This window comes from Sus scrofa, chromosome 6 (assembly GCF_000003025.6).
Source record: "Sus scrofa isolate TJ Tabasco breed Duroc chromosome 6, Sscrofa11.1, whole genome shotgun sequence".
In the NCBI taxonomy this organism is placed as follows: domain Eukaryota; kingdom Metazoa; phylum Chordata; class Mammalia; order Artiodactyla; family Suidae; genus Sus; species Sus scrofa.
In genome coordinates, this window is record NC_010448.4 from 79,155,424 (window position 1) to 79,169,640 (window position 14,217).

Genomic DNA, 14,217 nt, shown 5'->3' on the forward strand with positions numbered 1-14,217 from the left:
TATGTCTATATCAAACATCAATTTGAAATGCTGATTTTTTTGGCCATGGCCACAGCATGTGGAAGTTTCCTAGGCCAGGGATCGATCCCACATCACAGCAGCGACCCCAGCCACAGCTGTGACAATGCTGCATCTAACCAGTTAAGCCACCAGGGAACTCCTGAAATGTTGATTTTATTATTCCACTAGCACAAAAAACTGAGAGGAAACGAAGAATTCTGCACAACTCCTTCTATAAATTAAGGCCTAAATATGATAAGATGCAGGTGGTCTCCAAATCTAAAAACCGTAAGAATTCCCTTGTGGTGCAGTTGGTTAGGTCTGGCAGTCTCTGCAGTGGCCTGAGTTGCGGCTATGGCTTGGGTTCAATCCCTGGCCCAGAAACTTCCACAAGCTGCAGGTGTAGAAAAAAAAAAAAAATCTAAAAATCTTAGCAGGTCAGAGCTATCATCATCAAGACATACTATGAATTCTTTGTATCACAGGCCAGCTATAAAAAAAGCATAAAGGATATGTTAAGGCCTCTCTGCCTGGAAATTATTCAGTATGTTTAGCATAATTCTAAATAGCAAAAGGATTATAACCATGCAAAAGTAATGAAGTAAAGTTGTGAAGGGAATACCTTGAAAATTCTCCACTCAGATTGAAAAATACTCTGAATTTTGACTCAAAAGTGCTTGACCATGGGTGGTAGAAAGTGGTCTTCCACAAAACCTATGAAGTGCACTCCTGCAAGGTGAATGGCTTTAACATTTAAAAATTTAGCTTTAAGCATGTACGAGTCTCTAACTCTGAACACTGCTGAAAAAAGTATTTAACAATGCAACTTTTAAAGAAGCATGCCAGCTTAGGGTCTGTTACCTATCTTGTGGTTTAAAACTAGTTCATAAAACAAATAAAATTTAGGATTTGTCTTTGTACAAATCTAGCAGGTTCCTGGATACTCATGGGGAGGGAAAGAACATCACATTATCTTGTATGCCTTAAAGAAACAGTGAAACCAGATACAGAAGTTTTTAAGTGCAATTAACTTGCAGTCCAGTGAAAACAGCAATGCTAAATACTTCCACTTTGATCATACCAATTCCCAATGCTTTTTAAAGAATAATTTTTAGAAAATATAATTTGTATATATCAACTATGGAATATAATGTACTCTGGAGGAATAAATACTTGAATAAAGCAGAAAACACATGTGATTTCTATTCACTCTTAGAATTAAGTCAGAAACATTATAAAAGCATGCTCGAAGTCATTTGTTCCCCTACCCCCACGCCTAGTGAATTTCTCCCAATGTTAGCTAAGGTCATCCTAAACCCAACTAGGCAGGAAAGAGAGACTGTGATATCCCGCTTTCTGGTGTGAGATTTCCCTTAAAGTTTCCAAGAGGCAATAGGTATACTTATTTCACCGAACATTTAGCACTTACTTCACCGAACATCAGCACTAAGGTCAACAGTAGAGACCTTAGTATGATTCCTGCATGGTAATAATGGCTATAATTTACCAAGAGCTTTTTGAGTGCTAGGCATGTCCCCACAACATCCCTGTGAATTAGGGATTCCATTCTATAAATGAAGAAATTAAGATACACAGCATAACAACTCATCAAGACCAAATAGTCCTTGATAGGGCCAGGATTTGAACTCAGTACTATCTCTGAGACTACAGAAGCCAAACTTGTAAGAAGAAACATTTTATGTTTTTAAAAATAGTAAGATACACATGAACATGTTGAATTTACACATAAAACTGTTGTTCTTATAAAGTAATATATATATCAATTTATTCTCCCTAACCTTATTTCAAAAGAAAAAATTTTACCTATAAATATACACTGACAGTGAGGCATTAATAAAACATAGAGAAAATTTTTACTAATCATACCTACTTTATTTCATAGTGGTAGAACACTTTAACTTATTTATTTATTTTTTGCTTTTTAAGGCCACACCTGCAGCATATGGAGATTCCCAGGCTAGGGGTCAAATTGGAGCTACAGCTGCCGGCCTATGTCAGAGCCACAGCAACGCGGGATCCGAGCCGCGTCTGCGATCTACACCACAGCTCACGGCAACGCCAGATGGTCAACCCACTGAGCAAGGAGGCCAGGGATTGAATCCGAAATGTTATGGTTCCTAGTCGGATTCGTTTCCGCTGTGCCATGATGGGACTCCGAGGTAGAACACTTTGATTTACCACCCCTAAGTTTTATTTAAAAGTGGATATCCGAATAATCCTCAGATGTTTTACTCTTACTTTTAAATGCTGAGGGCAATGTAAATAATTTTTTTTAGAAAAGAGGGACTAAAGGTAAGAGGGAGGAAAACAGTCATACACAAACCTTGCTTCTGGTCGCTGGCTGCAGTGACAGGGGCGCTGGCAGCAAGATGAGCGCTCTCCACAGTCCCATAAACCACAGGGCTGTGCTCTGGGACCTGGCTGGGCAGCTGCTGGGATTTGAAGTACAAAAAAGGGTGATAATGAGCGTGCGAACATAAAAACTAGCAACATGGAACCCAAGCAAGTGGGGAAGACAAAGTAGGGTAGGAGGTCACAAAAATTAAAAAAAAAAAAAAAAAAAAAAAAAAAAAGGAAAGCAAGGAAAAATATATAGGCCAATTTAATAAATTCAAAAAGTACACGGGAAGACAAGGAAGAAAAGGAAAAGAGGCAGCAGGAAAGGGGAAGGAAAAGAGATAATTACTATTAACCACAGCAAGAGAAGACAGCACAACAATCATTAGTACAATGCATTCTCCAGTGTTCCTTCTAAGGACAGACTTTCAACCGAACAACTGATGTCACATCTGAGAGGGAATTTAGCATCCTCCCAGTCCTAAGACCAAAAGGAGTTGGTCAACTTCATTTATAAACCACCTAGCAAAACAGCTCATCCGCTGAAGGCAGGACAAACAAAACGTGATGGGTTTTCAACACCAGTTAATGATATGAGAAAACAATATATATTGTTCATATAACCACACAGGTGAAATGTAACTTGCAGTCTTTAAAGGAATTTTCACCTTAAAATGTCTTTAGATTCTGGGTCAAGAATGATACCTTTTCAGAGTCAGAAATCTGAGTAAAATATCTGGCTTTTCAGAGCTGAGAGGAAACTCTAATTTTTGCTCAGCTAGTATATGGAATCAAAAATGCCCATCAAAATCCAGAGAAGGTTGAAAATATTGCAGCCATTGTTCAACTTAGAGGGAACAAGAATCACACAAGAAAGAACAAGAACATTCATTCTACATCACATTCCAGGTAGGTAATTTGTTCTGGATTTGAGGGTTACACAAAAGCCACACAATAAAGCAGTGTCTCTCCTCGGAGATCTAAGGTCCATTTTTTGACAGCTACTGAATCTCCCACATTGAATTCTATCAGCACTATCAGAGCAGAGCTCCTTGCACAACTCTGATTTCCTTTTTTGTATGGGAGGGGAAAGTTAAAGTAGGAGTGATCTGAGGTAGAAAGGACCACATAAAAATGGAAGAATGAAAAATAGTCTTAAGTCTGTAAGTCTCACATAGAGTAGGAGTATAAAATGAAATAGATCCATTTAAATACCTATCATTTATTACATGTCATTTAAGTAACAATGCTTTTTGCAATGAACAATATGCTATTTATATAAGACTACATATGATGTACAGAACAACAGACAGGAATGGGGAAAATAGAATTATTTCACCTATTCATGAAAGTACTCACATTCCACAATAACTTCTAAATGAAGACCACTAAAATTATATTTCCATAAATAAAAAATGAAGAGTTACTGTTTCCACTTTAAATCACTGCCAAATGGATAGTACTACCATGACACTTTACTCTGAATCCTTAGTGGGGGGGAAATTCTATCAATAAAATTCAAAAGCAACAGTCACCCTCTGCCCACAGATGTGTGACCTGCAGATAAGTAAAGCCGACTGTATTAGCCATTATATTTAAGGCACTTGAACATGCGCAGATTCTGTTATCTACAGGGGTCCTGGAGTCAATCCCCTGTGGGACGACTGTAGCGACTCAGTTCTAGTCTACGGCTGAAAACAGCTCTGGAACAAAGGAAAGACTCTTTGTTACTCAACATTTATTAAATAGTTATCCACATATCTCAGAAAAGAAAGATCTGTAAATTCTGTCATTTACCTGAAAGAAAGAAAATATAATGACTCCAATTGTCTGGGAAATAAACAGCCAAAAAGGTAACTGCTGAAAATAGGTCACCAAAATAAACGGCAGATATGGTTAAGGTGAGATTTTTTAAGATGGTGAAAGGCTACCCATACCTATAAATCTGTACAGATCAAAGAGTATTTCAGTCTAAGATTAAAATACTTTCAGTCATATTAAACATACAACTACACAGACATTTTTCAAATAACAAAGCCCTAGGAAGATTTCATGTATAAAGATTTATAAGAAAAACTTCAAATAACTTGTTGGTTAACTCACAGTTACAAATACAAGCAACCAGTTTATAATTATACAGTCACAAAATACTAAGAAAGTACTCAGTTTCCTCCTCTGTTAAAAGTGCCTTTCAGCTTTAACAATCTCTAAGCCTCTGACAGAACCAAGAAAGTGCTAACATATAAACATGCAACAAAAGTCAATACTTTAGGAGTTCCTGTTGTGGCTCAGTGGTTAACGAACCTGACTAGCTACCATGAGGATGCGGGTTTGAAAGCTGGCCTTGCTCAGTGGGTTAAGGACCTGGTGTTGCCATAAGCTGTGGTGTAGGCCACAGAAGCGGCTCAGATCCTGCACTATTGTGGCTCTGGCATGGGCCAGCAGCTATAGCTTCAATTCGACCCCTAGCCTGGGAACCTCCATACGCTGCTGGTGTGGCCCTAAAAGACAAAAAGACCAAAAAAAAAAAAGTCAATACTTTAATCTTGTTTCAAATTAATTTAAAGTTAGGGTAGTCTTTTCAAATTTTAGCTAACCTTTAATTCCAACTCTTCTTAGGTGACATGATCTATCCTGTTGAGAATATATTTAAGAAATTTCAAAATCACTGCACTTCCGTTTCTTTCCCAAATGGTAAGAGTGAAAATTTTTTAAAAATCAGTCTGGAAGGGAAATTAGTATCAAAACATAAAATAATGAAGATATTTAGGGAGTCAAAGTTAAAAGGGTTGATGTGGCAATACCACTTTTTTGCAAGAGTTCATAATTTATGTCAATACTAAATCCCCTCCGCATGTGAAATTTTTCAAAATCAAAGCTCTGGTTGACAGAAAAACACTTCTCGCTTTACAAATACAGTCTTAAAGAAGCTTATTTAAAGTATGGCAAGATATTAGATACTTGATAGTATCAAAGGAATGAATTTCCTTTATAAATTCTACTTGAGAATCTACACTGTTGAAGATTTATATATTAAACCTCAAGTATTGGCCTGAAGGGAAAATGACAGATGAAGGCCCCCTGGAGGAATTCATTTTATTAAATAGAGTATTTATCAACAGGTAAAAGAGGCAACAAAATCTTAAACTGTCCTTAAATACTTCTTTGAACAATTTAAAATTCATTTCTCAAGAGCATCCAAGATAGCGGAGACCCTTATTGAACTCAACTCCATTCATGAATACACCAAAATCACAACTATCTGGGACTTCCCATGTGGCTCACAACAAAATCACAACTATCTGTAGAACAACCATTGATGAAAAAAGCTGGAACCTACGAGAAAAGATCTACAACTAAAGACATAAAGAAGGAAACACAAGGAGATGGGTAGGAGGATGGACTCATAATACAATCAAATCCCATACCCCCGACTGGGTAACCCACAAACTGGAGAATAATTATATCACAGAGATTCTCCCTCAGGAGTGAGAGTTCTGAGCCTCACATCAAGCACAACAGCCTAGGGGTCCTGCACTGGTAAGAGGAGCCCCCAGAGTATTTGGTTTTGAAAGTCAGCACGGCTTAATTTTGGGAACTCCACAGGACTGGTGGCAATAGAGACTTCACTCATAAAGGGTATACACAAAATCTCAGGCACCCTGGAACACAGGTCAAAAGAAGTAATATGACAGAATCCTCAGCCAGACCTACCCTCTGGTCTCAAAGAGTATCACAGATTCTACCCTGAGACTAGCTGGGCCCTTGATTTGTCCACTAGCAGACCAATGCAACTTTCAGGACACCCTGGAACCCATATTCAACTATGTCAGGATCCACTCCCCCCATCCCCAATGATCTGAAACAAGCTATGGGGTCTCTGGGCCCTTCAGGGAGACTTTCGAAACCAGCTGGCCTGCTAGTACTCTGGCACTAACTCCAGGACCTGGCTTTTCTGATGGTGTGTGGGCAAGAGCTCTGGAATCTTTGTGACCCTGATCCCACACCCTAGTGAGCAAGCGCTAGCCCCAAAGTCCCCTAGGGCTTATAACCAGCTGCCTCATGACCAGGCACTGCTAAACAGGAGCTAGGAGCATCCATATGAGCCAAGGCCTGGCAATCAACCAAGTTAGGGGCCAAAAAGCCTACGAGACCACCCACACAGTCAGCCTGCCACAAAAGAAAGACCCACACGGCCCTCTCAGGGGGAATACCTAGAGGATATAGCTTGGGTGACAACAGGGGAGTGCACTGCTGGGATACACGGGATGTTTCTTAGAGAAGCCAACTTCTTCAAAGTTGAGAAATGTAACCAACTTACCACTTACATAAGAATACAAATAGTAACTGAGACAAAATGAGGTGGCAGAGGAACATGTTTCAGAAAAAGGAACAAGACAAAACACCAGAAGAAAAATTAAGTGAAGCAGAGATGGGCAATTTACACGAGAAAAAGTTCAAAGTAATGATCATAAAGATGATAAAAGAACTGAGGAGAAGAATGGATCCCAAGAGTGAAAAGTTAGATGTTTTTTATTGAAGAATTAGAAAATATAAAGAATTCCAGAGATAAAGAATACTATAGCTAAAATAGGAAACAAACTAGAAGGAATTAAGAGCAGACTAAAAGATACAAAGAAATGGGTGAGTAAGGTGGAAGACCTTCTGAACAGAAAAAAGAATGAAAAGGAATGAGAACAGTTTAAGAGACTTCTGGGACAACATCAGGGCACTAATATTTGTATTTCAGGGTTCGTAAGAGAAGAGAGAGATAAAGGGCCTGAGAATATATGTTAAGGGGCAATAGCTGAAAACTTTCTTAACCTGGGAAAGGTAATAGTCACTCAAGTTCAGAAAGTGCAGAGTTCCACACAGGATTAACCCAAGAGGAACACACTAATACATACTGTAATTAAAATACAAACATTAAAGATAGAGAGAAGGAGTTCCTACTGTGGCAGAGGGGGTAAAAGATCCATTGTTGCCACAGCTGATTCAATCCCTGGCCTGGGAACTTCCATACATTGTGGGTGCAATGAAAAAAAAAAAAAAAAAGGTGGGGGAGAATATTAAAAGCAAGGGAACCCTCAAGGCTATCAACTAATTTTTCAGCAGAAACTACAGCCAGAAGGGAGTAGCACAATATATTCAAAATGACGAAAGGGAAAAACCCACAACTAAGATTTGATGGAGAAAACAAAAGGTATATAGACAAGCAAAAGCTAAAACAACATCACCAAATCAGCTTTACAACAAATGTTTTTTTTCTTTCCCCTCTCCCACAAGGAATGTCAATGGAACTTCTCTCTAGGCGAAAAAGGCCATAACTAGAAATAGTAAAATTATCAAATGAGAATGTTCACAGGTAAAGGCAAACATAGAGGAAAGATTTATCATCCACACATAAAGCTAGTAGGGAGGTTAAAAAACAAAGTAATAAAATCATCTTTATCTACAATAAGCAGTCAATGGATAACAAAATAGATGTAAAATATAACAAAAATAGCAATCATGAGAAAAGATTACAAATGCATGATTTTTAAAATGCATGTGAAACTAAGAACAATTAAACAAATCAATCATGTATGTATATCAAATGCTTTACAAAACCCTCATGGTAACCACAAACCAAAATCCATAGTAGATATACACACAGGAGAGGAATCCAAACATTGTCACTAAAGATAGTCAACAAATCACAAGAAAAGAGAACAAAAGAAGAAAGGCACAAAAAAAGACCTTTTTATAAAAACAAACTGAAAACAAGTAAACCCAGGGGAGCACATGAAACACCTGAGGAAATACTAACTTGGGGTTCATAAACTCAGTGCTTTTATAAACAAATAGATGACCTAAATATGTGACTCAAAAGGGTGAAAAATAATAACAGAACAATGTAAGAGTTCCTGTTGTGGCTCAGTAGTAATCCATGAGGATGCGGGTTTGACCCCTGGCCTCGCTCAGTGGGTTAAGGATTGGGTATTGCTGCTACCTGTGGTAAAGGTCACAGACACAGCTTGGATTCCACGTTGCTGTGGCTGTGGTACAGGCCAGCAGTGGCAGCTCTGATTCAACCCCTAGCAAGGGAACTTCCTTACGCCAGGGGTGTGGCCCTAAAAAAAGACTAAATAAATAAATTTGTAAAATAATAATAATATAATGATACAACAGTGTAACAAACTGTAGAATGTATGCTCAGGTTAAAGGCAATTAGATGATGAAAACATTTTTTTTTTCTTTAAACATTAACCTGATAAAACAAATACATTGGCAGTAAAGAGAACCTCTTTCTTGAAGGCAAGGGAAAACTGCCAAGGTGTCAGGAATGATGAGGGAAATTCACTACTTAAGGTAAAAGCTGTCAGGCTAAACTAGAGGACTTGAAATGATTTTAAGGTTCCAATGGGGGTAGGAGGGCTAAACAACAGCAACAACAACCCTCCCCCAAAACCCCAGCAAAACACTTTTTAATACTCTAGAGGAAATTCACTCTAAAATAGTAAGATGTATTTTAAAAACAGAGTATATAAAGTAGTATAGTAATAGTATTAAAATAGATAAATGGAGGGAGTTCCTATCGTGGCTCAGCAGAAACAAATCTGACTACTATCTATGAGGACACAGGTTTGATCCCTGACCTCGCTCAGTGGGTTAAGGATCTGGCATTGTTATGGTGTAGGTAGCAGACATGGTTTGGATCCTGCGTTGCGGTAGCTGTGGTATAGGCCGGCATCTGCAGCTCTAATTCGGCCCCTAGCCTAGGAACTCGCAGTATATGGAAGGGTGGCCCTAAAAAGACGAAATAAAATAAAATAAAATAAAACAAAACAGACAAATGGAATATAAAGGTTCAGAAATAGATCCAGGTATATATGATAATTCAGTATATACTTAAAAGACATCTAAAAACAAAGAGGCAATGAAGAACAAGGTCAATAATGAAATAAAGAGATCAGCCATTTGGTTACAAAAGAAAACAGAAGGAAAAAAGTAGGACCAAAACCTCATTGTATATATATCTCAAAGATATATATACAATCAAAGATAAAAAGTAAAATAATCAAACCTAAACACTAGAAATAGCTTTATTACATTAAGTGGGAAAATCAAAGTCTCAGCCCCAAATCATCACTTGCTTATAAAACCAGAAATCTGTGAATATAAAAATTTTAAAACTTTTATGTAACAGAAGGCATCATTAACAAAGTTAAAACACAGTCATCAAACTAGAAAAAAAAATTACATATGGCAAAGGGATTTCTTTAACATTTAAAGAATGCTTGTAATTCAGAGAAAAACCATCACCCCAAAAGAAACGTGTACAATACACATAAACAGATAGTTCATACACACACAAACAACCAGTGAACATCAAAAAATTTTAACTCCAGAAGTCAATAGGTAAAAATTAAAGGAGATACTATTTTTAAGTCTATCAAATAAGCAATAATGTAAGGAAAGGTATTATCTTATACTACTGTTGGGAGATTAACTGGTACATTTCTGGAAAGTAGATAACAACACCATAACCCCAAATTAAGTAAACAAAGATGTTCATCACAGCATTGTTACTATCAGTGACAAATATGAAAGATGAGGAGTATGCATCAATTAAATAAAGTAGGGTATATCCAAACAAAGAAATTATCATGTAGTCATTAAAATTTATAATACCTATATTCAACATGAATATTTCTGCATGATCATTGAAAACATGGTACTTACAAAGTGGCATGAATGAAGCCAAATATATTCAATTACACTTATGGACCCCCCCACCCCCGCTCCAAAAGATGTCTTAAAGTATATGCGCCAACAAGTTAACATGGTTAGTAAAGAGTTAACAAGACCAAGGGCTACTACAATCTCCTCCTTTGCTATTCTTTTCCAGTGAAGATTTACAATGTTTATACATACAAAACTGAAGTCATTTTAAATTTTGAAAATACGTTTTTAATAAGGGACAAAAGACTGAATCTGATAGTTTTTTGAAATATCTTCAACACTTCTTGTGATCACCTACAACTATAAACATCATAGTTACTAGATGATTATGACATGCAATAGCATTGTTCAAAGTCTGACTGGCAGTAGGCAGCAAGGGATTGGAATTTTGCTACACATGTAAAAAATTCAAGGCATGTTTTCTTTTAATTAGGATTCAGATTTACTATATCTAAAGTCATATCACTAAAATAAAAGCTTTCACAAAATTTGGTGAAGATTTAATGAAGAATCAATTAAAATAAAATAAAATTTAGTGTTATTAATGTTTCTCACAAGTCCATCTTTAACTGGGATGCCCAAAAGACTTAAAACGACTTGCTTCACTGTATCTCAAAAAGTGGCCTTAAGTCAAATTTTGTTTTCTTGCTTTAGAAAATTCCTACAGGCATTGAAGCTGGAGATTCTTGGTTTTATAAAAATTCAGGACATTTTTACAAAACCCTGTGGAAGACAGATCTGATGAAATCAACAACCCTGATCTAGAACTCTAAGTAGGACCCTCTAACCATCTAAATTCATTTTAAACAATGGGGAGACTTCTGCCAGTGAAAGTCTCTGTTCACCGTAACATTTCATTTAAAACCCCTAAAAGGAGTTCTCATCATGGTTCAGTGGTTAATGAACCCAACTAGTATCCATGAGGATGCAGGTTCAACCCTGGCCTTGCTTAGTGGATTAAGGAATCAGCATTGCTGTGAGCTGTGGAGTAGGTTGCAGATGCAGCTTGGACCCTGCGCTACTGCGGCTGTGGCATAGGCCAGAGGCCACAGCTCCGATTTGACCCCTAGCCTGGGAACCTCCATATGCTGTGGGTGTGGCCCTAAAAAGACAAAAGGCAAAAAAATTTAAAAATTAAAAAAAAAAATAGAAAAAATAAAACGCCTAAGAGAACCCACCCCAGCTTAGGTATTTATTTAAAGTCCATAGGCATTCCATATCACTTAAAAGTACCATTTTTAAGTCCAAGGAGGGTACTAATGAGAAATTATTTCATTAAAGATGAAGAATGATGTGATTTAATTCAAAAACCACTATCTTTATTGCAGACATAATTAAAAACTCCTATATGCTTCAAGATAGAGAATGGTATTACTTCATCAGTGCCTACTACTGAGATGATAAAATGACATTTTAAAAATTAAGGCTGGATTTGTTTACATTATATAGAGTATCTCCAAATTCTTTATGTAGGAACTTACCTACTTACTGTATATATTACTTATAAAATGAATATTATTACCTAAGCTTTAGAACCTAACTTTAATTAACTATTATTGCTAAGACTATGAAATGAACTACTTAACAAATGGCCAGATCATTTCTAGGTATCAAGTTTATAAGAAGCTCTTCAGAAGACTGAATAAACCTCCCAATTTTTCTAATTTTCCCAAAAGACAGGCAGCTATATTTTCCCTAATATGTGCCAACAATCAATAATCTTTTTTAAGTTGTTGTTAACTATTTTTTCGGCCAGGCCCACAACATGTGGACATTTTGGGGACAGGGCTTGAACCCATGCTACAGCAGCGACCCAAGCCACTGCAGTGATGCCCCCAGATCCTTAACCCACTGTGCCACAAGAGAACTCCAATCAATAACCATTTATCTGCACCTGCACTCTGTGGTATATAAGATTCTTTCCCAAGCTGTAACAATATTTCATTATAAAGAGTAGTTCTTAAAACAGAAAAAAAGAACAAGAGGGAGTAGGAAGAGAAAGAACAGTCTATAGTTCATTAACATTTTTAAGTGATTTTAACTCACCACCCTTTTGGAAGTAGACAATTTTAGAAGCCTTGCCAATACAGCTGTCCCTCAGTATCCATAGGGGATTGATTCTAGGACAGCCCGTGGATAACAAAATCCTCAAGACATTTAAGTCCCTTTTATGAAGGGATACGCATAAATTTGCATATGACCTCCCATGTACTTTAGATTATTTCTTTATTACTTATACTGCTTAATGAAATGTAAATGCTATGTGAATAGTTGCCAGTGCATGGCAAATTCATGTTTTGTTTTATGAAACTTTCTGGAATTTTCTTTCTGAATTGTTTTGGACTTTTAGGGCCACACCCGAGACATTTGGAGGTTCCCAGGCTAGGGGTGGAAATGGACCTACAACTGCCAGCCTACACCAAGGCCACAGCAAGGCCAGATCCAAGCTGCGCCTGCAACCTACGCCACGGCTCATGGCAACACCGGATCCTTAACCCACTGAGTGAGGCCAGGGATAGAACCTGCATCCTCACAGATACTAGTCAGATTCGTTTCTGCTGTGCCACAACGAGAACTTCACTTTCTGAATAGTTTTGATCTGTGGTTATTTGAATCTGTGGATACAGAACCTACACAACAGGGAACTATACAACATTCTGTATTTATTTTTACCCTACAGAGTCCCATGATGACTTTCAGGGAGCTAGCACATTTCTTAATATGAAATTGTTCCCTGTGCTTCACTGCTATCAACAACAGAGATATAGCTGAGGGATTTTGTTGCTGAGGGAAAGTAACAAAAATGTTCCCTTCTTTCCCACTTTAATATTTAAGAACTACAAGAGAACACTGAGCTTACTTATTATAATCCCTCATTATAGAGATGAAAAAATAGAGGTTTAAAGGGCTTAGTAACATTCTGAGCCAAGGTCATAAAGCTAAGTGACAAGACTGGAGACCAGCATCAAGCATTCTAGTAATGGATGATGCCCACCCCTGCACCTCTGTCCTCGTACCGTAATCATCTGAATGGGCACATGTATACATGTATGTATATATTTTTTATATATTTGAGATGCAAAAATCTCAAGGAATTATTCCACAGATCATTTTGAAACTTAGGACAATTTTAAATTCAATATAATCTTCAGGACAAAAGAACAGGAGCAAAAAACTGTTTCTTCTCTTCATTCTCCTCCTCCAACACAGTTTCTCTAGTTAACTCCTCTTAGCTTGCTTGCTTGCCAAAATCAAACTCATCACCCCCCCTTTTCAAATGACCCAAGTAAACTCCATGTTACATTTTACTAAAAAGCTCAGTCCCTAAGCTTGAAGAATCACTTCTGATTCTCCCTCTCGCTAACACTTATGGGAACCATGCAGTGTGTTTACCTGGACGGTATTGGTTTAGGCCTGGTTGTCACAGCAAAATGGTTAACGGCACCCCCATTCGTTTCAAACACTGCCCCAATTTAGATGACAAATTATATGGTCACCCTTTTGTAAACTTTATTTAAGTAGTAACTAACTGCTGAATACTTCCCTAACTGGCCTCCTCTCCTTTAACTGACTTAAAATGACAATAGTCACCCTTCACTTGATCTCCCATCTCCATAAGCCTTTTTTTTTTTTTTTTGCATATGCTGGCATTCTGCCTGCAATATTTTCTCTTTCCATTTTGTGAATACCAATCTGGGAACTCAGACCAAGTGGAATCTCTGCTGTGAAGCCTTTGAGACACTTCCAGTCAGTCTCTGTGCCTCCTGTAATAACAATAATACTAATAACAGGTAATATTTATTGAATGCTCATTATTTCCCAAGCTTAAGCAATTTTAAGTATTTATTTCATTTAATACCTATAATTACTCTATATGATGTTTTATTTTCCTCACTTTTTAAGCTAAGGTTCCAGAAGATTAAGTAGTTTGGCTAAAGTACAAATTAAGTTGTGGAACTGGGACTTGAAACCAAGTATATCTGATTCAAAGCCAAAGCTTTAAACCTTTCCCTCTTACTATTTCACTCGTACCACCATTAACAGGTTTTTGCGATCCAACATTCAAGTCTGTGCTATAACTCTGACCCACTTGGTCTCCTCTGTGTTTTATTAATTCTCTGTACGCTCTTCACA

General features: G+C 37.4%; 1 protein-coding gene across 38 annotated transcripts in view; it reads right to left on the reverse strand.

The window, feature by feature from the left end:
* Positions 1-14,217, reverse strand: part of EIF4G3 (eukaryotic translation initiation factor 4 gamma 3) — a 359,841-nt gene that overhangs the window by 133,202 nt on the left and 212,422 nt on the right. For 14 of the 38 annotated variants that reach the window (XM_021097639.1, XM_021097655.1, XM_021097651.1 and 11 more), the window contains one exon: positions 2,345-2,504. In XM_021097639.1, coding sequence (XP_020953298.1) covers positions 2,345-2,504 — 160 coding nt within the window. The remainder of the gene's footprint in view (positions 1-2,344; positions 2,505-14,217) is intronic. The other 24 variants (XM_021097668.1, XM_021097660.1, XM_021097673.1 and 21 more) reach the window with 2 other exon arrangements.